This window comes from Paramacrobiotus metropolitanus, unplaced genomic scaffold (assembly GCF_019649055.1).
Source record: "Paramacrobiotus metropolitanus isolate TYO unplaced genomic scaffold, Prichtersi_v1.0 Parri_scaffold0000202, whole genome shotgun sequence".
NCBI lineage: Eukaryota > Metazoa > Tardigrada > Eutardigrada > Parachela > Macrobiotidae > Paramacrobiotus > Paramacrobiotus metropolitanus.
In genome coordinates this window covers 93848-121077 of record NW_026570422.1, presented here as the reverse complement: position 1 = coordinate 121077, position 27230 = coordinate 93848, and the positions used below count along the sequence as shown (strand labels likewise).

Here is a 27230-nt window from a genome sequence, read left to right as displayed (position 1 = left end):
CGTATCCGTTAGTATCGATTCGCATTAATTTGTGCTTTATTTGTACACTTATTGACAATTTTTTTGTGTGCAGTCTGCGTGCTGAATCATACGAGTACTAAAAATATATGCCAGGCCATGCCAACTGTTGTGAATGTGCTACTGGTCACTATTATATGATACAAAAGAATGTTTGGTTTTAAAGGCTGCATAGTTAGTTTCGAATTTCTTTTGTATTTTCAACTTTTCTTTTCTTTATTAGGTCTGATTGTGCACTTTTTCGTTACGGGAGAAGAATGAGCAGCTGTTGGAGCTCCAGGCGAGACGCGCAGGACGAGATGCGCGCCACCATCTCCCATAGCCAACGCGTCATCCTCATGCAGCACCACTGCGGCCGGTCCGGCTTCTTCAAAATGTAAGCGGCAGCGTAGTGAAAAACCGTGAAAACGGAAAATAATCATGCCGATTGACAGTCGGTATATTGGCACAGAAGTTGGCTCTCCAAAATACATCCGGTGTTATAGCTGATTAATGCAGTGTCGTAGTGCGATGGCTCCATAGCTTCACTGATATCGATCCATACACGGTTAGGCGCTTTGTAGTAAACCAACATCTTGTTGTCAGTCTAGAAACTTCAGTAGATTTTTATTTTATCACTGAGTGGTGTACTCGCCGCACCACTGAAGAAAGAAAAACTTATACAAAAACCGTCATATGTCGGCGCGATAGAATTCTGCTTTTTAGTTGTAAAGTAATTAAAATGAGTTGACACAGTTAATAATTACAAAGTTATATAATTAAGATTTTAAACAATTGTTAATCATTTCTGCTGTTGCTGGCCTGCGGATGTTTGAACTAGCTGTTGCCGCATATCGCTACACTTTTGTTGAAAGCATACGATGTGTATAATAAGCATATTACGACGTGTGTTGTTAATTAATTCTTAATTATTCAACATTAACAATAATTACTCTTAATAATTATTCTTAGTGATTATCCAGGTTTGGCTTTCAGCTTTAGTGGACTTATTGTTTGAGGCGATCAGACCAGCACTGTCTGTTACAGTGGCGAGTCGCTGCCGCCGACCGGCTCCTCCCATCTCCCCGGGACGGCGGCACCCTGTCTCCCTTGCAGTAGGGACCGTGTCGCGATCTCCTCCAGCTTCGGAAGCGGCACCCTTCGGCACCGCGCATGTGGTGGACCTTCAAGGGCATTATGAACGATTCGTAATACAGTATGTTTTACTTTCGCAACGCGGTACGTAATACTACGTATTAGTGTTATTCTGCCTTGGTGACGACGTTTACGGTACTTAGGAGCGCCACGGCGGCGGGGAAGGCCGGAACGCCGTGGAAGAGTCCACCGGCGGCCGAGAATCTCGCGGCTCTGTGCCGATGTGGTCAGCCGAAAAGGAGACACCGAGTGGGCGCGGGTGGTGTTTGGATGGAGCCGGTAGCCGCCGCATCTGGCAGTGATAATGCCCCGGGCAGTGTCGTCGTCCCGCAGCCCCTTTTTTCCCGGCCGCTGGTGGAGAAAAATCTCAATATGCAGGTACCGTACTAACATAAGATTATCGTGAAGAATGGAACTATCTCTTTTATATAAAATTAAAGAAACGATGTATAAAAGGTTGTCGACAGATTACAAAACAAAATTCCTGTATAGTAAAACGATATTAAAACTTAAGTTGTAGGTAGCAGAACGAATGTCGAGGAACTGAGGTTGACAGAAGAGTTGAATTCGTAATCATATTGAGTGGAGTGATGTACAGCTTCAAAATGTGGATGCTTTTCCGCTAAAGCCATTACTCTACGACTGAACTGCGGGCACACAGACAGTATTGATTGTTGACAGACGGGGCAGGCTGCACACGTTGGCAGTAAAAGAAGTCGCTTTTCGTAGAGTGATGGCTGTCTACATTTGTATTTCCATCCAGTATTTTGTGAAAATAAATGCACTGAAAATAGTGGAGATAGAATGTTTATATTTTTCTGTTAACACTTGACTCGGAGTTCTAGAATCTAGACAGCGTTGTTGCAGTTACACTAAAAGATAATACATATTAGACTGGCTTTAATTCTAAAAATAGAACTTTGGGATTTTAAACATGGCATGTGTTTTGCATAGTAGAATCGATTCGGTAATTTTAGCGCTCTAATTGGGAAAAACAGAATAAAAATAGCAAAGTGAAGTTGCTAGCATTTTATTAGTCGAATTAGATTACTGTGTATAGCCGCAATGAAGACCGCGTTGGGGGTAATTAAAGACATGATGATTCATAATTTTATTCAAGGCGACGCCGTCGTTACCGGCTGTGATTGTTGCTGTTAATACGATTGTTAATTAGGTAGCTGATTTTTCGGATTGTTTTATTCTGATTAGAATACAATCTTGGGTATTGCAGAGCAGCTTCAAAGCGCATTCGACAGCGCCATCCGGCAGACGGTGGTGGTGGGGCGTGACGTGGGGATCTCGCTGCGGCTGAACAACAACTCTGCGCCTCTTCCACGTCGGCACCATGCAGCGCCTCCAGGATCTGATCGTCAAGCCTCTCTTCGCACTGGTAACCGATACGAAATAATTTTCTTTACAGTTGTGTATGTGCTGACATTGGAGGACTGCTGATGCTTGAGCGTTAATGCGGTAATATGGAAGTGTGTATTTTTCTGTGTTAGGTAAGCGTCCGTTGGGTATCTTGCTGGTGCGCAAATCACCATGTCGGCATCCTGTCGGCACCACCACCAGCGTCGTCATCTCTGCCCTCCTCCCCGCGGGTCCCCTAAATCTACGCCCTCTGTGGTGTTGTGTGTGCTCCGCGGATAACCGCTGCACCTTAAACTGCCATAATTCCAGTCCCAGACCTTTGTTTACCGCTTTCAGTTCGGTGTTTTTACAATTCACGGTGTTCTTCTGTTGGCAATCCGTCTTTGCTTCTGTTTTTGATTTTTACTGTATCTGTATTTGATTTTACTAATTTTATATTTTTTAATGGGATTTTTTTGATTTGCGCTGTCATTTTTTCCATATTTACTTTCTATGGATTTGCAAATTTATAATTGGTGTCTAATGAGAATTTAGTGTATTTCCATTGGCATTTCGTTAATTGTATTTAGGGGAATGCAAAAGAAAAGTGGTAACAGATATTGGAAAATATCGGAAATATGGAGGTTGTGTGGTGGCGAATAAAACAGGTCATCGCGCAATGCGCGCATTTCTGGCTTTCTGCTACGAAATCATCGAAACTATGCCTCCTAAATAATTGCTTTGACTGGAACATAGTGTACTCCTTACGTTAAACGTTTCATCAGTAAAGTATTCTGATTTACGTGCTCGCCCTGGCGATTGGTTCTACTAGTATGAAACTGTTTTCAGGAACTAGTATCAGATAGAAGATTACAGTATCTGCTAGTATTCTTACAATTAACAATAATGGATCTCGGTTTTAAATGATTGATATTTTACTTAACCTACGTAAATATGTACTTACGTAAGCAGTGGAAGAACCTCAGTATCTACTCTCTTGCTGAAATAATTTCCGTGCAGGTAGCCAAAGCTTCTGGTAAACTAAAGGCTGTAAAGCATTTTTTGAAGTACGAATCGTGAATATGTACTCGGAGCCATTTCAGAATCCACTGTGCGGTAAAAAATTTATTAAGTATATTCACTATATTGCCACCCATTTTCAATAATTTTGCAGATCACATAGCTTTATTGTACTGTATGTCCGCTCGAAAACTAACTGAAATGTGAGCGGCGTTCCGTTTTCAGTGCAGTCCTTTTGCGATCACTCAAGTGCTCGCAGAAAGGGCACTAAACACGGAAAACCAACTCTCGACATTGTATTGTATGCAGTACAAAAAACACATCTTTGCTACTGCGGTGACCTTGTTTGTCGGAATCATGTGGAAAACGAAAGCTAGGAGCTGTTATAATTATCTACATACATACTGTTGTGCAATAAAAATAATACTTAATAAGTTTTTTCACGAATTTATAACGTTAAGAAGCTGATTTGGTAAAGTGGAGAAATCATCTTCGATAAATACACTTAAATTGAGTACGTTTTACTAAATTTCCCGTTACTGTCCCCGTTAAATTTCGATGCTGATCCTCTGCAGTCTGCACCAGATACCATCCTTACCCAGTGACTCGTTTATTTCGTGCAAGCGGCATTTTCCGGACCAGAAACCACTCAGAGGTTTTCTGGAGTCTTTCAACAATATATCGGTGTCGGATAGCTGCTAAGAACAGTCTGTCAATAAGACCATGATACCTGCGTGTACATTTTCCATATTTAGAAAAAAAATAGTAAGGGCATGGGTGAAGAACAGATTTTACTAAAAGACACTGTACCATTCGATCCTGTGGCGTTTTATGCCAACTGTACTTCCGCAAGATGGTAAAAGGCATAAGTTTTTATGGCATAAGAACACTGACACTGACAAAGAGCACTGGTTATTCTAAGCGCACGAAGGGTCAACAATGTTCATGGAATCTTATCAGAAATATCTGTCAAGCACGAATAATGGGGTTTTACATGCGGATCTTATGACTGTTTTCAACGACTGCCCGCAGGAACAAGCACGTGGGGAATGGGTGAATTTTGAAGATGATGTACTCGACGGTTGCGCCACATGCCAGGGTACACTGAAATAATACACAATGCCCATAATATACCAAAGGTCCTCAACCACAGGCTGGCTTGGAAGGGAGCACCATGGCATAATCGACATGACAGAAGCATTGTAGAAGCGGAAATCCTATCGAAGGAGGGTAAGAAGCCATTCAAGATGCGCTAGCATAATTATAATTGGAGGACCTGCGTGGCCGGTGTCAGCGGCCAAAAGGAATACGACCGGCCGCGAGCTAAACGCCACGAGAAGCGCTTACCGCTAATACACGGGAACGCGTTGACAGTGCGGTCCGAACCGAGCAGTGGACGCGACTCTTTATAAGCCTCCACGAGGTATCGTACGCTTTCTGCGCGCCGTGGTGACAAACAACAGGGTCACTGAAGGGTGTTTTATTGAATTGGCACGTGCCTGTGTCCATGAGCATAAGCAGCACGAGGGCGTCCTGCACTAAGCGCTAGTTCCTATGATATGGACACTGGTTCACTGACCATGAGAAACGGCGGACTTGAATGAGCGCTCCATACCAAAAGCATGGAAGGCTTTATAAGCAGAATCTGACACCAAGGAAACCGACAGTCCGACACGCCTGAGAAACTATGCCCGCTGTCTCCACCCACCGTATGGTTAGACGAATTAGCCGAAGATTAATTTTACTCTTCATACGAAACACAAGCGCGTATTATAGCGTATACTTAATAATCTGTTCGCGTATAAAAATGTCATATACAGCTGTGTTTTACATCACTTAAGTTGATTGCCAACAATTAAGAAAACTTGAAAACAGTGGACAGCGGTGCTGTACAACAGAAACTGAATCTAAATTGATGGAGCATCATTAATTATTCCTTATTAATGAATTAGATCCTAACTGATAGAAACATCCTCAAACAAATAATGATTCACCATTAAAAAAAAAATAAATCGATTGCAAGTTTATTCACAAATTTATCAAGTTAATTAAAAAAACTCAAAATGAAAAAGATCATCTTCAACACTACAGTTACAAAAGCCAATACTTCTAGTCAATCCCTAGTGCTTTATGCCTGTAAAGAATTATATGTATAGTCACGATGTTATCTTGGGATGATGCCGAAAGAAGACCGATTGATTTGCCCGGCAATACAGTGTACTTATCAGTGATAGAAGCCCCTGGATCCGGTAAATCCACCGTAGTTGGAATTTACTGCGAACAGATTCTTCAAGAAATTTCCAAAATAAAGAAAAAATAATACATTTACTCTTCAAACACTTTCCGAGGTTCAGTAGAACTTGTACAATACGTTTATATGTTAAGTACTTAGGTAAGGGATACGAAGACCGGTGGCTATTTTCGGTAGCGCATGATATAATTCCTGATTTCAAGCAGTGCACAGAAGAGCTGGAAACACAAAGGAAGTCTTTTCCGTTTTCACTGCATTTGAAGAATATATGGATGCAGTCGCAGTGCAAACTTGCCTGACGTCGCAATCCGAAAATCAGTCAGAGGATCAACGTACTCATAAAACCAAGGCCACACACGGACTCACAAAAAAAAGGCATATGAATATACGTGCAAAATCGCGATAGAAGATAGCTATGAGGTAACGAAAACTATAGCTTACTCGTAATTTGCATTAGCAAGGTATTCCTCGCGCTCCGCGCTCGGCAAAACCCTCTAGGACGGAAACTAATATTTGACCTCCCCACGATTTTTCTTGAACTTGTGACCACAGGCTATTTTTTCACTTTTTTCATTAAATGGTCCGTGCAATTCCGATTTTTCTCTACATTATTGCACTAATTGCTGCCTCCGTGGCAACAATTTGTTTTACTCGTAAGAATGCACTACAGTACCACACTACCACTGTACCAGTATCTAAAGAACGTCGTTATATTAAGTAATCTATTTTCTATACTTAAGAACTAATAAAAATTTCTTCTGACCAACGCTTTTAAAACAAAATCAAAATTCAGAAGGCACACCTATGGGAAATTAGGAATTTTTCAAGACTACGCTTGACTTAAACTGACCACGCGCTGATTTATCCATAAAAACCCAGGAAAAATACGTTTCGAACGGTAAGATTGTATGAATAAAAATATGGAGACATAGCACATCACGTTCGCGCTTTTCTTGTTGAATGCCGTTTAGCTGGAAGCAGTCCTTAAGCAGTCCAGTACGTTATAGACAAATCAACCGTAACAAATTGTTATCCCAAGGAGATGTCAGCCATCAAAGTTAGAAGACTGTATAGACAAGTTTTGGGTTGGCGCTGCACAATCTTGTTTTTGGGTTACTATTGTTTCGGGACACATAAATTAACTTTTTTTACACTTTAAGAAATGATTTTTGCGGTAACGGCATGATTCTGTACAATACATTACCTTTTTGTAGCTTAAAAGCAAAAAACACATTCTCGTTGTCAACCATGTCGTTAAACGTTCCAAGAACAGAGACAGCGTTTCCCCGTTGTATTTTACTGATTTTCGCAAACTCTCCTGACCGAGATTACAGTACAATCGCTGATCTTTCGCGACAGCTCCTGAAGAATTTCTTTGTGAGTGGTCCAATGTGCCCGTGGTTTCGAACGCGATCGGCTGTACTACATATCGGTCTGCAAGTCCATCGTACTTTCCTAGCTTATGGTTTTCGCGTGCCTTGCTACACTTCCCGGCACCCGTGACGTCCGGGGCGATAACACGTTTGAGCGAACGTGTCTGCCACTGTCACATCCCATACTAACGGTTTTCCATTTTTCCAAGGAAAACGGTAACTCCGGTTCGGTCTTTGCCATCTCCTCTGTCCAGTCCCGGCGCTCGAGGGACGATGGCATTCGTGCAGAGTTCAAGGCTCGCTGGTCACGTCATTCAATACGGCGTGAACGCCATGCCTTCCTTTCGCTAACTTGCAAACCAAGCCATGGTGATCCCAGGCTGTCCACTACGTTACCGCAACGGCATACGCTGTTCGCAGACCGGGGCTCCCAACCGTCGCGCAACGGCTATGCGGCGGGCATCTTCCAACAGGTTTCCGAAGAGGGATACTGGCAATGCTGACAACCAGGCGCGACTCCGATGAGGATGCAGCCAACAGGCGGGCAGAGGTAATTACGTCGGCGTTCTCCATCATGCGGGATGCTGTCTGGGTGTGCTGTGGCGTAGTCCACGCGGACTGAAACCGGCGACTTTCTGTGCGAGGGGGTTCGGTGGAAAAGCGAGATGTCCACACTTCTATCAGGCGGTTACACCGATCCTTGATGGATTCATTGCGGGTAACATTACACACCATGTCGACAGCACCATGGACTGATGAGGTGTAAGCAGCTAGCGCCACTTCTGTTGCGCTGATCAACCCTAAGCCTCCAAATTTCGTGGGTAACGATGCTTGGTTCCATACTGTGTCCGACATTGCAACATTGGTCAGCTGTTCCGCTTTAAATCGGATGACATCGTCGAATTTCCGTAATTCTTCAGGATACTGCCAGCAGGGAGAAGTTCTAAGAATATATAACAATTTCAGCGACAAGCAATTCTTTAACAAGAAAAACGCCTGATGTGAAGGCAATATACCGAGCTGGAATGGCAAGCACTTGTGCTTGACCGACCTTCCTCATCAACGCGCCCCGCAATCGCTTCGCTCAGCAAGGGTGAGCCTAACAGTTCCAGTTCCTCCGGTTTAGAAATGCGAATGTCCGGTACCGCGTTTAGGAATAACTGGGCTACGTTTTCACGCTCTGCAGGTGTTCCGCCGTCCACGAATAATTCACACTTTGCCGTGTTTAGTCTTAAGCCCACTGCGGCGGCTGCTTCTTGGAGATTTACCATATCGTCTTTAACAACTTGAGGGTCTCCAGCAGACACACCGTCATCCAAAAAACCACAGGTTAGTTTCTGGCTTTAATCTGGGAACAAACATCTTGTGTTAGTAAACCAGAACATTGGTGCACAAGGATCGCCCTGCTGGACACCGCTAGCGGAAGGTATGGTGACACCACTGGCAGGAGAAATGCAGAATAGAACTGAGTCTTCTCCACGCAGAACGAACAAAATTATAATACGGGTATCCGGTCGAATACTTTTTTCCATAAGTTTATCCCGCCGAACGGTGTTGAAAGCGTTTGCAAAATCAAACTTTAAAAATGCGCGCGGCTTTGTCGACGGCGTCTGTAAAAACTCCCTGGCACTGTGCACGATGATTTCTGCTCCTGTTTCGTTCCAAACCGAACTGGACCGGGCGAAAATAATTACCCATTTCTTCTGCCAGCCGGAAAACAAACTATCTTCGCTACAAGGCGGCGTAACGTGCATCCTGATGCAATGGGACGGATGCCACCGTTAGGTTTAAGGAACGGGAACAGGTTTGCTCCGAAGAACACTTTCCTTGCTTCTGCGGGAATCTCCTTGTTCAGTATGTGATCCGCAAATCTCACTAGGGCGTCTAACAGTTTCCTGCGTTTCTCCTTGCGTGGATAGCAGATCCTTAAGATGATCAGCGCGTAATCCATCCGGGCCAGGGCAGGTTCGTATCAAACGACTCTACAGCAGCTATCAGTTCTCTATGTGTTACTTCAGAGGGTATCGCGTCGACGTTACGCACCGTAGCATCCAGGTCAACGGGTCGACCTGGATGTTTTTCTTTTAAAATCGCAATGACTTCGTCAGTTAAAGGCGCGATGGTCTCTTGTGAAACGAGAATGTTCATCGCGCGTCCGATTGATCCACTTTCCAGTTTGGCGTTGACCAGTTTTGCCTTTAATGCTGCTGCGATCTTTGGCTTTGGCTGCTTCTTTTTCGAGGGGATGATATCTTCTGTCTGCTTACTTGACAAGTTCTTCTTCACCGACGTAGCGAGTGATGGGCCTCTACCAGACTTCGTAGGAGGAGCTGTCAGGATGCTTGGTGCAAAGAAGAGTAAGTTGCTCCACGCTTCCATGTCATTTTTCGCGCAGCATGCGGTCAGTAGTTCCGCAAACGCATTTGCACATGCATCTCTCGCACCTACTGGAACATGCGGGAGGATAGGATTGGTTCGTCGCAATCGAGAGAGCTTGTCCAGCAAGTTTTCGTCGTGTGGAACTGGTTGAGGGGATGCAGTGGGGAGCCCGGGTTTGTTTCGTAAGTTGCGGGCTTGAGCTTCTCTGCATTTTCCACTGTCGCGATGTGACGCTATCCCATGCGCCGTCAAACAAATTTTTCCACACAAATCACAGATAAAATTTTTACTACTCATTACTAAAGGCGGCACATTCTCAGCAGAAGAAACCAAAGAAACAGAAACCTCAGATTAGTTATTAGTTCGTAGTACTTGTACTCAGTTGTACCGCATTATACAACTGTAAGAAGAAATACGAAATCAGTCGCACCGCGTTTCCTTAAGAAATGATTATGAAGCAGATGGACTTGATTATTTAACGGCTAAAGTACAGTATCAAAGCAGCTTAGAAATCCTGCTTAAGCGGTTCTTAACTTTTATGGGGGACCTGCTCTATCGAGTGAATTATCGATAAGAATATTTGAATTAATCGAATGTTAACATTATATTCCGATTAATCCATAGTTTTTCCATTTTTCAGTATTCCGAAGTTTTTCCATTTTTCAGTATTACACTCCGAAGGCTGCGCACTGCAAAATACTTTATTGGTCAAATCAAAACGCAATAAATAAATACAGATGAAAATGTAAGAGGAGAATCCTCTTTACACACAGCAGCCGCCCATCCGCCGCCTACCTGGTTGGCTCAAGCTCAAGCACAAATATCTTGATCTTCGCCAACAGCGGCGATGGCACAGTGGCTGTGCTACGTGGATCTCACTCGGTAGCCAGCGGTTCGATTCCGCTCCATCGCCATTTTTCGGAATTTCCTCAACAGACAGGATCTTCATCTGACCGCCCTCCCTCGCTGAGATCATCACGGACAGCCGACTTATGGCTGCCTCTGTTATAAAAACTTATGTACAATATCAGCGCTCAGCCGTAAGCGGTTTATCAATCTAATGCTTTCATAAACTGATGACAATTTTGAACAAACCAGTGAAAAGTCCCACATGGAATTCTAAACCAAATTTTTATTTGCTAAACCGTACTAACGTATTGTCTGCACACTGCCCTTGAGTCCCTTGATACGAGTTTCAACCAAAACCAGACACTACGGCGAGAGAACCCATACTTAAAGGTAACAGAAGATGTCTACAATTTGGTTCGTCTTACCGGCTGGCATTCCTTGTTAACGTCGACCAAATCGTTGCGTTTGACGCACCGATCGAGGCAACCGCCATCAGAACGGAGCGCTTCATACAGCAAAGGATTACCTCCGCCGTCAAATTTCACAGCGCCCATTTAACAGTGCATCAGCAAATCAAGGTCACCATCCGCCACCGCTGTAGTCCGGGCTTTAATGAATGATGATGCAAATGTGATACACAAAGGAATGTCTACAGCACGATAATTCGCGATGTCCACATCAGGCAACCAATGCGGGCCGTATAACCAAAAGGCTTGCAGGTTGCAGTGAAAATCAAAGGGCAAATCAGGTATCGTACTCGAAGTATGCCATGATTTGGAGTGCTAAAAGTTTCGGAATGGGAGGCGAGGAGAACAAACGACTTTCTTCTTCGTCAAATGTTGTAGCTTGTAAAATTAATATGTCTCTTTCTGCAATGAAAGATGCGGACAAACAGAATCGGCAACCGGAAACAGGCATCTAAGGCACTTATTTTGGGTAAAGTTTACCCGGTAAACATACTTACTGCAAAACAATAAAGGTCTCATATTATTACTGTGTCGTTATTTGCCACGCTATGGTTGAGTACGTAGATATCTCAAGGAATTATGGAAATATTACGCGCAGGTTTTGAAGTACAAAGTTCCGTTGCTTAGTGATTTTATTAAAGTGACAATGGTACTGGTACTATTTGACTGCACACGACGACAGCAACAAACAACCGCACACGAATCTAACTGCACACAATCACCCCAACTGCTGGAACTACACTATAAATGCTGCAACGCAATATTCAGGAAATTTCTTCGCGGTGCTGTTGGTACACTGTCGCTCACTGGCAGTTATGTTACACACACATCGCAAAGATTAAGATACCTTGTGTCTCTGGTCAGAATTCACACACTTTCCTTTTTGTAACTGAAACGGTTGGCTAATTGAGCCATTTTTCGTAGACCTTTGCAAGGTATCTGAGTGTTTTGCGAGTGAAATGCATCCGAATTCGGGTGAGATTTTTTAGCATTCTGATGACTGGTCGCGTCACAAACTCCTAAACGAAACAAGCCCGAAATGTCAACCATGCACCCTATTCAATCTTGTGGAGTTGTCAGAAAATAGCACCGCTTACGTTAGTAACAGCCTGTGGAGAGTGTTATCAGAGGCCTTGTACACGGTGTTTCCGGGAGAACCTCGTTGCCTTTCACTACAGTGCGAGTGACTGCAGTACTCTGTAATTGCTAGCGACTTTGCAGTCATCGAGAAACCACGACATCATGGCACTAAACTTACGACCCGTGATTCCTATTTATGGCGGCCAGTCCGACCGAAATTGCTGTGGATTGTTCGAATCAGGTTTCGTTGTAGGTTACTGTGTCAGAGCAGCAATGCTGCAAATTTTACTTCTTTAACGAAATTATCCTGAATAGATAGATATTATTAAATGAATTGTGGTTAGGCAGTGAAATCATTGGATAAAAAATTATTTACGAGATAGAATAAATAAATTAACAAATACAAGGTAAAACACCTGACCAGATATCCCAATACGGTGCGCTGGATGTTACAGCAATTAACTCCATGTTTTAGTTTTCCTTTCCTGAATGCAGAATTCGGTGCTAATTGCCTTGTGAACTCCTCGCTCTCCCTGGGGATCCATATGCCCCGCTGCGCCCGTGACCTTGGCTTGGAAGAAGCCCAGCAGTCTAGCTCCGCCATCGCCGTCCTCCAGCAAACAACGAGTAAGTCATGGGTCACGCTGTGAGAGAATTTTTGTGAATGTCGTCTGATAGCTCTGATTGGTGCTAGTGTGGCTGCATGTGTTAGTTGTGTTGTGATCCCTGTCTTTGGGTGGCCAGTCGTCCCTTGAGAAGTGCGAATGCTGCATGATGCCGTCGCGTGCCGTGTGGCTTTGACCAGTTATGAAATCCAGCGTTCAGTTTTTTGAAAATTATTCATGGAAATCTTGTACTTAATTTTCCCCAGTGTTATTTAAGCATCCCAGAGACTAGTGAAACAGGCATGTCTGCGGTTCTTTATGCGCTGTAATGGAAAAATTTGCCTACTACGTCATTGTTTTTCTGTTCCTTCTTGGCGTTCTGTGTACCGGTGTTATTTGTTTTTTTCTTTTATGTGGATGTGAATCTCTCTACGCTTGTATTACGTTATTTTGCCCTCCGTTTTTATTAGCGGTTATCAATAACTAATGCCTAACCTTTCCGGCATATAGCACCATGCTAACAGTCGAAAATTTCACGGTGGTTACGTATATTGCCTAAATATAGTAATATTGTATCATGTGTATATATTCGGTACTTGGGACATTATACTCGTAAGTCACAGTGTGACAGTAATACAGATACTGGGTGCTTATTAGTTTACAATACAAACGTCAAAGAATACTGTAGATTCTTCGTACGAAGACATTTCAAGACAGTCATAGAGATCGTTGACGTATGTTGTGGTGGAGTGAATTGTAGTATTGTGGCTACCAGGATTTTTCAGATGCGGAAGTTGCGCACAAAGCTGTAGACGGAGTTTTCGGTACTCATTTGCTCTGTGCTTTTGTTCGATTGTAGTATTTTTGTTACCATCATACTTTTATCTGTAAGCTAAAGCGCGGAAATTTCGTAATGCCCAAGGTTATTCTTTGCTGGTGTTTGAAATCAATGGAAATGTCGTTGCTTTTGCTAAAGCACATCCCCGATCAGGAAATCTTCAAACGGCCTCGACTTTCCAACAACCCCAACCTATCGCACCTCTGTATCCTCGCACGAACGCCGCACCAGCATGGAATAAATCCAGTTCAACGTGGGCAAGACAATCCGCCTGCAACCAGCTGCCCAGCCGACCGGCGCCCACTGGGAGATCAGCGGTAGTAAGACTGAACGTCCGCTTGAATCTCTAGGGTAGCAAAGAAAAGAGCAGAAATATTCCCAGCGGATCTGTTGGAGCGGTGCAGCTGGTAAGTTGGTGTTGTTTCAGGAAACTCTTTTTACAGAAATGTTTATGCCTGGCAGCAAATGGCTCTAGTTATGGACTGCTCTTTATGGTGAAGTTATCATTACCGGTTTTGACTTTTTATCGCCGCTTTCTCCAGTTTTTGTTTGAATTTAGTTTGACTTTTTCAGAGTTTTCCTTAATCGCTTGTTGTTAGTTAGAGAGTTGGTGCTGGAATTGTCCAACCAAGCGACGACCAGTCGAATTTTGCCGCCATCGACAACCACCGGCAAACAGCGAGCGTCAAGAGCGCGTGTGCCTAAGCGGGAGTCGAAGGAGTGAATTCTAATCTGCCAGATCGGTTTCAAGTGCCAGTGTGCCACCACTGCAACAGTATGCCCTCTTGCACCGGCGAACACAATCTGGACGCTGCCGGTAAGAAGTGTTGTCGGTACTCGCTAATTCCTGCATACGCGACAGACGACATGGATGACTTTGTTCATAAGAGGCGTATTTCTAGTCAGTAACAAACAACGAAACAAACTAGCTGTGGGATAATTTGTTACGACGGGGATAATTTGTTACGACGGTTTCGTTAATGTTAAGTCTTTCCTTTGGTAACAGCGGCAGAAAACAGTAATATGCAAAAAAGGTGCGATCGTAGTGTTTGTGAATAAGATAGCGTATTTCTTTCTTTATTACCAGAACTTATGCGATTATTAATAAAGATGCGAAAAGTGTATGGTGTCGATATGCCCTGTTCACGGGTTACTGGCGTATGTACGTGTGCATTACTTACACTAATTTCAATGCAAGCTGACGCCAGGTGGTTAGGAAACAATTTTTACAAGTTCTGCACATTTTTTGCCATATTTTTAAAGTAAGTTTTTTTGACAGTTACAGAGATGAAAGTAGAGAAATGTCCAAGAAAGCGGTCTGGGAAAACGCTGCGCAAACGCGGAAGTAAAGTTCCAGTGCGGATGTGTAGCAGCGGGGAGTTCGGTGAGGAGTGCGAGCGATCAAATTAAATTCAAAGCATCTTGCTCATAAAAAGTTTCAACACGACTATTTAATCGTAGCTCGAACAACAAAAAGACACATTTTGTGTTGCAAATACAAGCGCAGCTTTCGCCGTATCGCGTTAGGATATAAGCATTTAACAGCCGTTAGACTACGATTTCTGGTATAAATTTCGATTCCTACTGTTCGTTGCTGCATCACTGTTCGTTGCCCAATGCGGGCACAATGCCGGTGAACTAATGGGAGAATAAAAGACAGATTTTTCAGGTAGACGATGTACCGATCATGCGTTTACGACAACAGAATATATTGGAAATTAAATTGCAAATTCTTTTATTTTATCTTATGCCAAAAATACTGTAATCATTGCATTTCAGACTGTGGCTAGTCAGGCTCGATATACGATCCCTCGCAAGCAGCCTCAAGACGGTGACCTCAGCCTCTGATGGTATGGGCGAAGGAGGAAAGGCGAAAGCGTGAAACAAATCGATGAGAAATCGGAGCGGAATAGTTCATGCGGGGATCGACCCTGAAAGGAGCGAAGCGTGTTGCATGCCCACTGGAGCTAAGACGATGGTGGCGGGGCTAAGGAAGCCGGCCGACTATTGTTCATCGCATGATGCGGTAAGTCAGTGGATTTTGCGTGCGTTTCTTCTATGAAATTCGTTTTAGAAGCGATAGCGTTGCACGTGGCCTTTAAGGGCTCTGATCGTGGAGTTTTCGTTAGAGCCCTGCGCGAGCAGCAAAAGTGCTGCTCAACTCGCTCGTTTCTGCTTTTTTAAACTTCCTGCTCGCTCAGCTCGCTCGTTTTCCAATTTTTATTTACTTCCGCCTCAACTCGGCTGTAATTTTATTTTGGTAAATCGGCTCGCGTAAGATCGGCAAAAATTTACGTATCAATTTTTTGCACGAATTAATTATACCAAACTTTTCACCAACACAAAAACTCAGTACATAAGTGTAATTGGATGTTCAGACAATCACTTATACAGATATCTCCATACTGGTAGTCCGTTTCATTAGCTTTTCATTTTTTTGCTAATACATTTCTCTAATTTTCAACTGGATGTAGTTTTCTTAATTTGGCCTGAATTAAATACGTATAATAGAATGCTCAAAAATTAAAATGCACCTTTCTGAAATCATTCAACTGATCATAAACCTGTCAATGTTTTTGTTGGCTACGAGTACAAAATATCAAAATTTAGTCCCGAGTCCCAACCGGTCTAGGAAAGTTAATAAATAAATAAATGCGCGAAAGCGCGAAGGTGACGGTGGTTTAAGATCGTTTTCAGGTCGTCAATGTCACTTTGTACCAGAAACTCTCCGTTCGCACAATGTCAGTTCGTAGGCTCGAAGGCGATCGCTCGCACCGACCATCCTGCTCGCTCGGCTCGCTCGCAGTTTTTTTTTTCGCATTGCTCAGCTCGTTCGCAATTCGCAAAACGACGCCTGCTCGTCGAAGTGCTCGCGAGCGCCAGCGCTTCAGAGCCGAGCTGCCGCCTGGCTCGTGCAGGGCTCTGGTTTTCGTATGCAATTACTCGTATTACGCACGAGATGAAATAGTGCGCAGTAACTGACTTACGGTAGTTACAGTGCACGTTCTTAACAGTTGCTCGCTGGAAGCAGCCAAAATTTCCACCGGCAGTCGCCTGTCAGCCTGTGACAGGCGACTGCCGGTGATTTCCCACGGAGATCCCAACGTGACTCGGTGTTTGACTATGCATTCTGGTCATTGGGCAGTGGGCAAGGTGATAGGTGGTATTTCAGGAGAAAGAGGTAAGGTTCAAAGCGGCGTCGGCGGTTATAACTTGTTATGACAGATAGAGAAAGCGGAAAACAGCAGATTTGTTGAGAATCGTAGTGCAACGGTTCGATGGCGATACACATTTTCGTGATACATGTTTTCTGTTGTGAAGTCTATCATGCTTTAAAAGAGTCTGTTCATATTTCCGGATAGTTTTTCTGGTTGCGGCCTGGCATTGCTGTCAGAATTTTTATCGAGTAGATTTGGCTCTCGATGAGCAGAATTCGTAATTATGAAATGGCAATAACACGATTAAGCAATACTGCTTCACTTTATGCTTGCGGAATCTTATCCGCTTTTCTAGGATCTATCCTAGATAAATGCTAGCGCAATTACCTTGACATTTTAAATGGGGTGTGCTCGTCTGAAAACCATGCGATTTTTGTTCGTTTTCCTGTGCTTTTTGCTTTTATTTGTGCTACGAGAAAATGATTTATAAGCACGAGGTTTTGGAATTTTACACAAGCCCAGTATTTTGGGACGGAATAACGATTTACTGTCAGTCTGTCATCAATTGCAAAGCATTTAATAAAATATTATACTCGTAATTCAGTACATCACCCGCAAATGTCAATACGGTCTCATCATCCCATGGGATGCTGTAATAAGCAGGTGTTCCTCTAACGAAAATATTAGTATCAATTTTTTGGGATGCGGAAAAACTAGGCTTCCGTTAGCGTTTATTCACGGTGTTGTGCGAATAAAAGGCGTAAGAACCACGTAGCTGACAGGAACACAAAAATAGCTCGTACTTAAATGTTCGGGTTTAAGGACAAGTAGACACTCATCAGAGTGTAAAACATACAGCAACAGAGGCGTTAAATCCTCTAAAGCGTCCAGCAGTTTACAAACAAAAGTAGCTTAACCTTCGCCTCTCATCCACCTTTTGACGCTTCACGGCCTCGCTAATGCATAGATGATTCGTAGACAAAATCTGGTCCCATGGGAAATAAAATCGGTGACACCCATCAGGTTTCTACCGGTCAGATAATTGATAACGGTTTCTTGTTGTTTCTACGGGGCTCTATTTAGATGCTCCAACACCACAACGGCCTCCACGGCAGTCTGTATTGTTGGACTTGAAGAGCAGACTCTCATTGAATCAGTTTGGATTTTTATGCCGGCCGCGGAAAGTATAAACGATGATCCTCCAGATGCTGAATTTATTCCTGAAAAATATTTATTTTCAGTCAGTTCGTACTAGCTCTAGAGTAATCGATGAACCATTTTACCGAAAACATTCTTGTGCTCGTATTAATTGCAATGCGAAGAATATTTTCTTAATTACTGTGTTTACTGAATTCAACGATCACCAAAATGGCGTAATATTATGGGAAAGCGCGAAGGTAAAAGAAGTGAAGTCACAAAAACAACAAAATATCCACTTTGTACGTCGTTTTATTCTGTTTTTAAAGCAGCTTTGCCGTATAAGTAAAATAAACTTCTCGGTGTTATTCAATACAATATTCTCGCAGATAGTTAAACTTAATTGTTTGTAAAGTACTGCTTTCTTAATTTAGTTGTAAAGTATTGCTTACATTTTTGTCGATGTATCTCAACCGGTCCTCTCGCAAAAACGTCATGCGATCGGCAAAATCCAAGGATGCGTCGCTGTACAATGTACATATACAGTATCTGTACATAAACAGAGCTACAGGAATTCCACATCTCTGCTACACTGGACGAAACTTGATGTTGTTAATCCCTTGGAATGACCTCTTCAACGCCCGGCTATCCGCCCACTGGGAATTCAGATAGTGGTCGTCGTCATCTTCCATCAGCTTCTCCACCTCTTGCTGACGCCGGAACGCTTGTGCCATCATCGCCTTTCTCTGCTCGTCCGTATAGCAGGCTTCACGCCCTGGTGCACCGGACCCTTTCTGCGTCAGCTTAATAACAATCTTGGTTTTCTCGTTAGAACCAATGAAGTTTCGGAGCAGCTTCTCATCTTGCCCCTTGAGTTCTTTTCCCGCCCACCACAAAACCGCGTTCTGCGGGTCAATGACATCGCGAAAGCTCCCGTATCCACAGTCCAAATCCGCGGCTTCCATGCTGGTTGATTCAACATGGAGTGGATCATACAGGGGCAGTCCCATGGGATACACGGCCATCAGCGCATCTCTTAATTTCAGAAACTGTTCGCTTATATGATCATAAGAAAGGACGGTGCCTTGTTGGATGAGATTCTTATGAATGGACTGCTTGGCTGCTTCACACGTGGTTCTCAAGAGTTTCGCCATCTCTTCGTCAGGAGCGTGACCGTTACGCTTCAGATGAGGATCGGGATTGGAGATAGACCCACCCGACGGGGTGTGCATAGTCGCTCCAGGATCGGTCAGTTTTAGTTCCTGGATTTGATCTGGTAGAAGGCCGACCATGTTGGTTGGAAGGGATACTCCGTGATCGGCCAGATAATCCATTTCGGAGCACATGCGAAAGATCTTTTGACGACCGTTATGGATCTTGGCTATTTCGATGGTAAGGGATGTGATGGGGATGCTGACAGAACATTCGAACAGAAACAGATCGTCATCACCTTTTTTAACGTGTAAGAGCACCATGGTATGCAATCAAGCAATCCTATGGGAAAATTCAAAAGGTGCACTACGTATAGGGAATGAAACTGCCGAACTGGAAGACTATCTCATCAAGGTTGAAGCAAAAATTGGTCAAGCTCTGGAAAAGATATTCGCTTTAGTTGGGATGTTTCAAAAACTTAGCATTCTAGCCGTACTGTAGTATATGTAGTGTTGGTAAGTACTGTACAAGTATTTAAATGTCTACGGGGGCCGTGCACGTGTGCAGATACCAGTTTATCTGTTTAAGAGTACTCTTATACGTGTTATCGTTATCGGTATATGCTTAATTTGTTGCCATGGCGATGTTACTTTCATTTGTTGGAGCGGCTGCCACCGTATATGCCGCAGGGTCTGTAGTCTCCTCAACTCTCAAGGACTACGCTACAAATTCGAGCACCACACCAATATGTATGCGTTTACTGCGTCCAGAAGGGCGTACGCATTTACATCAAAAATAGCAGGTCTGCTGCGCTAACTACTGCATTTTTTATAATGGACAACTACTGGCCCTAACCTACTTCATTTTTTAATTTGTCATTTTTTGTTATCTTGAGTGGTGAGTCTGCTGGCAACTTGAGCTCCGTTTTCAATGTTTTGTTAATATGAAACATGCGATTTGGGTTTTTTCATTCCGGGCCGTTTGTTATATTTTACTAAAATTTGGAGAATTAAAGTTAATCTATGATTGCATTAAATTTGTAATCGAAGGTACCTATATCTACATTAAGCGAAATTACAAGTTTACTGTAGATTCTGCTTACTGTTTTTTTTTTTACTATTCATCATATCGCAGGATCGTAGTGTATTGGCATTAGCCATTAAACACCAAAGGAACGCAATTGTGTGTAAAATTTGTGTACAGTATAATTTCCAATAAGCCTGAAGTTTCTGAAGTGTTATGTTTTTGCGCATTTTATTCGTTTATGTTGCGGCGGTTTGTCGACGCTGCGCTTTGCTTCCCAGGAAATGATTATCAGTAATTCATCAATTCCACGGCAGAGAAGAACGGGAAGGAGGATATCAGCGCAATGGCGCGAATCTACAAACATCAGTAAGCAGTTTTACAGCGATCCGCATAATTTTTCGACCACGATTGTTTGAACAGAGCCACAACCGTGCTGACCTTGTTTTGCAGCAGGTATGAACATCATCCAAGATGTTGAACGGATGCAACTCTTTGTATACACTCAACGGCGATGGTGTGTGAACGCTCCTTTTGTCCGGAAATACATAAGATTAATACTACTGTACCATTATTATTACTATATATTATGCGTTCTTAGTCGCAACTCGCAAGGTTGCATTCTCTAGGATATCACCTAAAGTATTCAGCTTTTCCGATAAATACTGACCCGTTTACCAGTTTGCGCATTTGTTTAGTAACACACGCGCGCACTGGATGACTGCATCGCCGTTCTTTATGCCGCGAGTGCGATGTGGAAAGCGACACTTCTCTGACGTTTCTCAGCTACCACACGGCAGCTGGAGAGCCTATAAAATGCGTTGAAGATTTTAGTATGGTGTAACGCCAGCTAAATTCATCGATTTTGCTTAGATTTTCCTGAAGTTTCGTGTTTTGACAGTGGTGGGGCCTTCATCGGTGTGAGGCTGCCACAAAAGTTGGAAGAATGACCTGGAGGAATTTATCGCCGCTTTTGGGAATAGCTCTAGCCGGCACCACTGTGAGGTGTGTGATGCATGGGACCAGTATCAACAGATAGGTAAGAACACATCCAGTCAGTCCTATTACGAAAGGTCATCTCTTCTGCAATGAAATAAATTCGGAAATTATTAATCCTTTATACACCATGTAGTGATCTTTTTAATTTAATAGTTAACCACATGGAATACAGGTTTCGAACAAAATCCGCAGAAAGCAAATCTACCAATCCTGAAAACATGGCAAACGAGATGAGCAGACGTCTAAAAGACAGATCCCCCACATGTTACACAAACTAGGTCACTGGTTAGCGGTCGAAACGCAAAGCGTTGAATTAATAACCCCAGATCACAACGAGCGCAACAAGCAGGAAATCCAACTCCCAACTTCCACGTCCCATTCGCCAGTCCACAGAGCTCGGAAGATTCACCAGCCAGGAGGTTCGCGAAGATGGTCACAGACAGTGGAATGAAATGAGCGAGAAAGCAATGAAAATGTCAGGGTCCATCAGGGTTCCAGAATCCAGACCCACGGTTCCCAACTTCACCAGACACAAAGGAAGCCCACACGGAACGCCAAAGCACTGCACTAGCTAGGTCACTGGTTAATGGTCGAAACGCAGAGCGTTGAATTGCTAACCCCAGATCACATCGAGCACAGCGCCCAGAAATCCCCTGCAGTCCGCCCCTGTGGTCAGCTAAGTTCTCCCCGCGGCCCAAACTCCAGGCCCCGCAGGCCTCCATACAACAGACAGGGAAACAGTGCGACATCAGATCAACAGTCATGAGTAAAATCAGGGAAGGAGAAAGTATCAAGGAATGGAGAAATGTGCTGGAAGCCGGAAGGCACGAGTAACGATGGGCTCGTGCCTCTTGGCGAACAGTTCCGCGAGATGGTTTGTCCCTGCCAATCTGGTTGGAACCAGAAATGGCAGGGCTTCTAATTTATTCGAAAAGGCTTACCAAAAATTACGTGAATCGCAAAGAAAAACAAGAGCTCTAGACAAATCTGTCTAGAGAAAAAAAATCACACTTCATTAACACGACGTGTAGTGATCTGTACACCATGTGATATATACACCATGTAGTGATCTTTATACACTGTATAAAGATCATTACATGGTGTATAGATCAGATGGTGTACACATGTAGTGAGTCTAGTGACCGTGTAGTGATCCTGCCAGTTTACGAGTATCCTAATTTCTCTGAAATTTAAAAAAAACGTTAGCCTGGCTTTGCGTAAGGTTTGATTGGAAATGAGCTTGCAGTGGGTTTTTCAAGGAGTACTAATTCTGTCGTAATTTGATGTAACGTACAGTCATGTACGGTTTATGGTTGCTTATATGGCTACCTTATTAGCTACCAATGCTCCCCCTAGAAAACGGGCTTTTGCTCATTATCTAGTTCTCTATAGTCATCAATTTGTGATTAAAGTGTTGATGACGATTTTTAAGAGCCTCTCTTCGTCATTTGCATTGCAGGAAAAGCAGCGGCTGATGTCATTGGATGCTTTTTCTCAAGCGGACAGCGGGCTATCTCGCGTTGATCAAACCGATAACACCTACCCATACTATGTGTCACTTCCGGTCGTCTCTGCGCTTTAAAAGTAAGTTTTTCACATGGTGTCTGTACAGAAATTTCCACACTTAACTACTCCAGTCAGTTTCAATCACCGACTTCTAGTTACCGTACAACGATAACTCATGGACAACTGGAGTAATTCGTAATTTTTTAAAGTACATGTTAATTACGCCATTGGAAGCTTTTATCTGTATTTTAGCCAATAGTTGTTGTCGGCTGGTGAACATATTTACAAATTATCTGAATAATATTGTTACAAGAGACCATAAAGATTTGCTCTTTTCCTAATTGATCCGAAAACCGAAATGTTTCAGTGGCGGAAGACAGTTCTCCGTCATTTCTTGCATCTCTGCATGATTTATGCAGCTGTCCACGGAATCACAGATGTAAATGTACCTGGGTAAGGTTGAATATTTTGTCTCCGTTCCCTCTTAATAGCTCTTTCACTTTACTCATTTTTTATTTTTGGAAATTATTATTCATTTTATACAGCACAAGTCATAATCCACACAAGCCTAATTTTACCGGTAATTTGCGCGAATGATGTCTTATGTTTTGCTTTGGCACGTGCAGCGTGGACCAGGATGATGACAGCGCGGAGGACACTGCCGTTGCTCCTTTATCCGCTGTGCCCGTAGTTTCCCGTCATTTGGGCAGCAGTTACGATCTGATGCGCGCCAATCCGTTCTCTTCGTCCATTGATCCCGGATTGATTAATGACATGCGCCTTCTGCCGACGACATACCGTCGCGGCAACCGGTGTCCCACGTTCTTGGCGGAATGCAATCGCAGCGGTAACGGGCGTCCATTGAAGCAGACGTCGACCAAGATTTTCATCAATGCTTTCTCCGATTACCAACGCGCCATGAAGAAATCCGTAGAAATAATTGGAAAATTTAAGGTACCACACATGCTTTTTTAATTTAAGGTACCACACACAGGAAGTAAAATGCTTTTTTAATTAATTAATATCTAATTATTTAATTAGTAATAATTATGAAAATGTGATAAAAATTTTTTGAATATTTTTTTTTGTTTAATTCAGCTACAGTTGGAATTATTTTTTTTTGCGGATTTATAAAAATACCATTCCATATTAATTTTGCTGTTTCACTAGAATAGCATTGTTTTCCACCGTAATTGCACAGTTCTTGCACAAATTACAGGGTGATCTAATTAACGGAATGGGGCTGTTGGCTTCCGAGCTTGATCCCCTCCGCGAAGACTTAGCGGAAGGAACCTTCTACGTCGACCTGTTAAATATGTCCATCCATGAACACGCACAACTCAAGTACGGTTCATTCAAAATCTTGACTGATGAAGTCGCCGCTGCCGTGTGCGATCTATCGCCAACTTACGATGCCGATGCATACATTGCGTTCCTGCAGCGCTTCGGCACCCATGCGGTTGTGGACGTCCAGCTGGTGACCTTTTCCCGCCGACGCATCCCCATCCATCTGCAAGATATCTTCCAGTATTACGTCCAGAACGGTGTGACCTTTAGCGGTCAGTACCAGGCGTTGGCCGAAAAATTGAAACTGGACAGTGTTACGCCGAAAATGCTGGACAGTATAGCGAAAGAGATCCTGAAAGACCCGGCAAGTGCAGCTCGCGTGATCAGTGAGACGGTTGAGAATGTTCCGTGGGTGACGAAACTGGTGGATATTTCGTCGCTGTTAAGTACCGATCGGATCAACGGCTCGTCAGCGGACAATTGCAGGTAATGTTTGAAGTTCTTTTAATTTTATCGCCGAAAATTTTCTGAAATGATTTTTCTACCGCTACATAATGAAACTGTAAGAGCCTAGTCAAAAAAATAGAATATACTTAACTGAAAAAGAAAAGGGGCATGAAACTGAGAAAACTAATTACTGAATTTTCTTTCGAACTACCGTACGTTGAGCGTGGGTTCACCGTCAGGTTAACCGTCGTTTGAATCTTCAATAAATGGCAAATTTAGATAAACGTTAAGTGTTGTTTTGTAACAGATCTGGTGCTAGCAGTTAATTGTGGAAGTTTGATTCCAGGGCTGTCGTGGACGGATTAGACAAACGCTCGGTAAAAAAATGGCTGTCTACCATCCAGGCCAACCTGCGGCGCGCCCTGCAGGACTACCGCAAGCAGAGCCAAGCCGAACGCCCTAACCAGCCGCCGCAGACCATCCCGTGGCCGCCCGGCATCCGCAACCGGATCCGCGCCATTCAGAGCCGCGCCCTGGCCCATCCGGGCGAAGCCTGTCTGGGTGACATGACCTACTCCCTATTGGGACGGGGTTACGACTTGCTACGAGCGGATCCTCTGGGCGGGGACATTGACTTGGCCGTGCATCGTGGCCCCTCGCTATTGGATTTCCGTCCGTGTGCTGTTGAGCGCTCTTGCCAAGAGCCCATTAGTTGCGCAACAGTGCGGTCGACCAATCGCGACAAGATGCAAGTAACCTGGCAGAATAAGAATGACTATCAGGAGGAATTACTGGAACGTTACGTTGTGGTCAAGACACCGTTACATGTAAGATGCTAGCAGTGTTATTTTTTTGTGCGCGGTGTGAGTTACCAGTAGTGACGTTATATCTTATCTTTTATCGAACTACGAATTAAATTTTCACTGTTATAATTATAATTTCATAAATGTCTTAAATTTCCAAATCCATCTATAGATAGATGTACGTGAATTTTTTTTGCGCTACAATATTATTGCCCATTTGATTTACAAGTTTTCCATTCTTTTTCGAAAGGTCACCGTTTTTCAGTACATTACGCTATTTCTTCGCGTTACAAGTGCTTTAAAGAATCCTGATTGCAGCCAACGGTTGCCAAAAACACCGGCATCTTGAGCCCGACACTCCGTGAAATCAGTAAATTCTTGGCAGCCGACGCCACGGTAACGGATCATCTCTCTTATACCACTTTCCAACAAGCCAAACTCGTTTACAGCAACGATGATCTCATCTTAGAACCTCGTTTCCTCGCCGCTGTGTGCGCTCTACCCGATCACTATGACCGCAACGAATACGTCGCGTTCCTGAAAGAGTTCGGGACGCACATCATCACCCGTGTGCGCTACGGGAACTTTTCATCCAAACGGATTGTCCGGTACCGCAGCGGTGGGCGGAATTCGAAATTACTACGCGTGGCCGAAGGGTCGATGCGGCCGGTGGCGCTGACCATAGCGAATATCACTTCATTCTTGACACCGTATGTAGTCAGGCAGTCGCCGGTCGGGTCCGAATGCCGGAGCATAACGTACAATGTGACGGCGTTGCAGCGTCGTCGAAAGTTTCTGGATGATGCCATGATTGATTATGCTAAGAAGCCGCGATTCTTTATCAAACAGAAACCAACAACAACGTCTACGACTACGACGACCGCTGCGCCGCTCACTACAACGACAACAGCGATGACTACACCTGTTACAGTTCTGGCTACGACGAAAACGACAACCATGGCCAAATCGACGATATTGTTTTCAACAACGACAACAGCGTCACCAACTACGACAACGGTGCCGCCAACAACGACAACAATCCACCCGATTGTCTTCCAACCGCGTGGCATCGCACGGGGCGTTGTCCGGGACGCCGACACCTCCCATCGACTGGGCGACGTATCAGTCATCGCGCAGTTAACCGGAGAAAGCTTCCGCTCCACAGAGACCAGTGATGCCGCCGGGGAATTCGCTTTGTCGCTGCCCAGCGCCACCTACATCTTCCATTTTGAATTGTCGGGATACTACACCGCGGTTATGCACAATAAAACGGTTACGGCGCACCAGGAACTAATTCTCGAACCCATACTCTATATCAACAGACGTTTTATCGGGCTGGGCGTGGCCAGCGGGCTGATCAGCAACGCTTTCACTGGAATGCCGGAATCGGACGTTGATTTGCAGTTTCGCGAAGGGATTAATGCGGTATACGGGAATGTGGTAGCTACAGCGAAAACCGTAAATGGTAGTTGGTCGGTGAATTTGCCGACGGGGCACTACACCGCCGCGGCCAACAAACCTAGCTTCACCCCCATGACCTTTACCGTGGTGATCCTTGGTGGGATCGTGCGGGCCAATCAGAACAGCGTCATTTCCCCAGTCATCGGCAGCGAAGAGACGCGTTTTGTGTTGAAATGGGGTGAAACTCCGTTGGATTTGGACCTGCACATCCGTGGTCCGAATGACGGCATCATGGAGCGCATGCACGTCTATTGGCCAAAATGGCTGATGGTCAGCCCGGATGGGCATACCAATCTGGATGTCGATGACGTCAGCAGCTACGGTCCGGAGACGATCACCGTGACGAAGCAGCTGAGCGGCGTGTATCGGGTCAGCGTGCACGATTACACGTATCGTCAGCAGGTGAACAACGATGGACTACCGAATTCGGGCGCCACGTTGGAGATGTATCGGGGCGCGCGGCAGGTTGGGCAGTACTTTGTGCCGTCCAACCACAATGGGACGGTGTGGAGTGTGCTGGAGATGGACGGACAAGAGGTCACCGTTCTCAATGACGTGTCGACGGTGGAGTCGCCGGTAGATGTATATTGACATGTGATCTGTATCTAAAGCGCGGGTTGTTGGAATTTTTATGTCATTTTGCTTCATTTACAAACCCAAGGCAAGATTTAATATTTATTTTTGCTTCATTTTGTTTAGAGTTTTAATTTTTTTGTGTAATTTTGTCTCATTTGTTTCCATTTGTCAGAAATGTCTGATCTGTCCTATACGCAAAAACTGCCAGACAGTGACTCCAAATGAGTAATAATAACTCTTGCCCTCGGTTTTTTGGTGTGTTTACTATTTTAGGTTTATGTTATTAAATTTACTTGTTTTCCTTATGTTTTCTTATG

At 44.0% G+C, this 27230-nt stretch overlaps 4 protein-coding genes and 1 long non-coding RNA gene across 24 annotated transcripts; 3 read left to right on the top strand and 2 right to left on the bottom strand.

Moving 5' to 3' along the window:
* The first annotated feature begins 284 nt into the window (after positions 1–284).
* Positions 285–3164, top strand: LOC129600901 (uncharacterized). The gene is made up of 5 exons (XM_055499555.1): positions 285–394; positions 994–1213; positions 1296–1530; positions 2389–2542; positions 2655–3164. The coding sequence occupies exons 3-5, from the start codon at positions 1423–1425 to the stop codon at positions 2942–2944; spliced, it is 552 nt and encodes a 183-aa protein (XP_055355530.1). The 5' UTR covers positions 285–394; positions 994–1213; positions 1296–1422; the 3' UTR covers positions 2945–3164.
* A 5985-nt stretch (positions 3165–9149) lies between these two features.
* On the bottom strand, positions 9150–11380 carry LOC129600907 (uncharacterized). Of its 4 annotated transcripts, none has more exons than XR_008692178.1 (4): positions 10800–11380; positions 10676–10737; positions 10321–10527; positions 9150–10214 (listed from the first exon to the last, which is right to left on the bottom strand). XR_008692178.1 is itself a non-coding variant. In XM_055499576.1 (4 exons), exons 1-4 carry the CDS (start codon positions 10926–10928, stop codon positions 10162–10164), a joined length of 447 nt encoding a protein of 148 aa, XP_055355551.1. In that variant the 5' UTR covers positions 10929–11380; the 3' UTR covers positions 9150–10161. The 4 variants fall into 4 exon arrangements, 2 of the variants coding, with proteins under 2 accessions (XP_055355551.1, XP_055355552.1); XM_055499576.1 differs by having other exon boundaries at positions 10680–10737; XM_055499577.1 differs by having other exon boundaries at positions 10405–10527; positions 10680–10737.
* Positions 11381–11546: 166 nt separating this feature from the next.
* On the top strand, positions 11547–17938 carry LOC129600895 (uncharacterized). Of its 6 annotated transcripts, none has more exons than XR_008692163.1 (7): positions 11547–12170; positions 12397–12548; positions 13503–13771; positions 13964–14181; positions 14644–14748; positions 15144–15390; positions 17606–17938. It is a non-coding gene; the product is annotated as an uncharacterized LOC129600895 (long non-coding RNA). The 6 variants fall into 6 exon arrangements; XR_008692164.1 differs by lacking the exon at positions 17606–17938 and adding an exon at positions 16379–17109 and having other exon boundaries at positions 11547–12162; XR_008692166.1 differs by lacking the exon at positions 17606–17938 and adding an exon at positions 16379–17109 and having other exon boundaries at positions 13518–13771.
* On the bottom strand, positions 17089–19373 carry LOC129600894 (cilia- and flagella-associated protein 298-A-like). The gene is made up of 2 exons (XM_055499538.1): positions 18112–19373; positions 17089–17742 (listed from the first exon to the last, which is right to left on the bottom strand). Exon 1 carries the CDS (start codon positions 19132–19134, stop codon positions 18247–18249), a length of 888 nt encoding a protein of 295 aa, XP_055355513.1. The 5' UTR covers positions 19135–19373; the 3' UTR covers positions 17089–17742; positions 18112–18246.
* Positions 19374–19528: 155 nt separating this feature from the next.
* Positions 19529–27160, top strand: LOC129600903 (uncharacterized). Of its 12 annotated transcripts, XM_055499567.1 has the most exons (12): positions 19529–19708; positions 20116–20203; positions 20288–20351; positions 20533–20667; positions 20736–20873; positions 20987–21707; positions 22293–22417; positions 22707–22792; positions 22966–23293; positions 23559–24112; positions 24420–24900; positions 25195–27160. In XM_055499567.1, the coding sequence occupies exons 8-12, from the start codon at positions 22746–22748 to the stop codon at positions 26926–26928; spliced, it is 3144 nt and encodes a 1047-aa protein (XP_055355542.1). In that variant the 5' UTR covers positions 19529–19708; positions 20116–20203; positions 20288–20351; positions 20533–20667; positions 20736–20873; positions 20987–21707; positions 22293–22417; positions 22707–22745; the 3' UTR covers positions 26929–27160. The 12 variants fall into 12 exon arrangements, with proteins under 12 accessions (XP_055355542.1, XP_055355539.1, XP_055355537.1 ...); XM_055499564.1 differs by lacking the exon at positions 20987–21707 and having other exon boundaries at positions 20533–20654; XM_055499562.1 differs by lacking the exon at positions 20987–21707.
* The last annotated feature ends 70 nt before the right edge of the window (positions 27161–27230 follow it).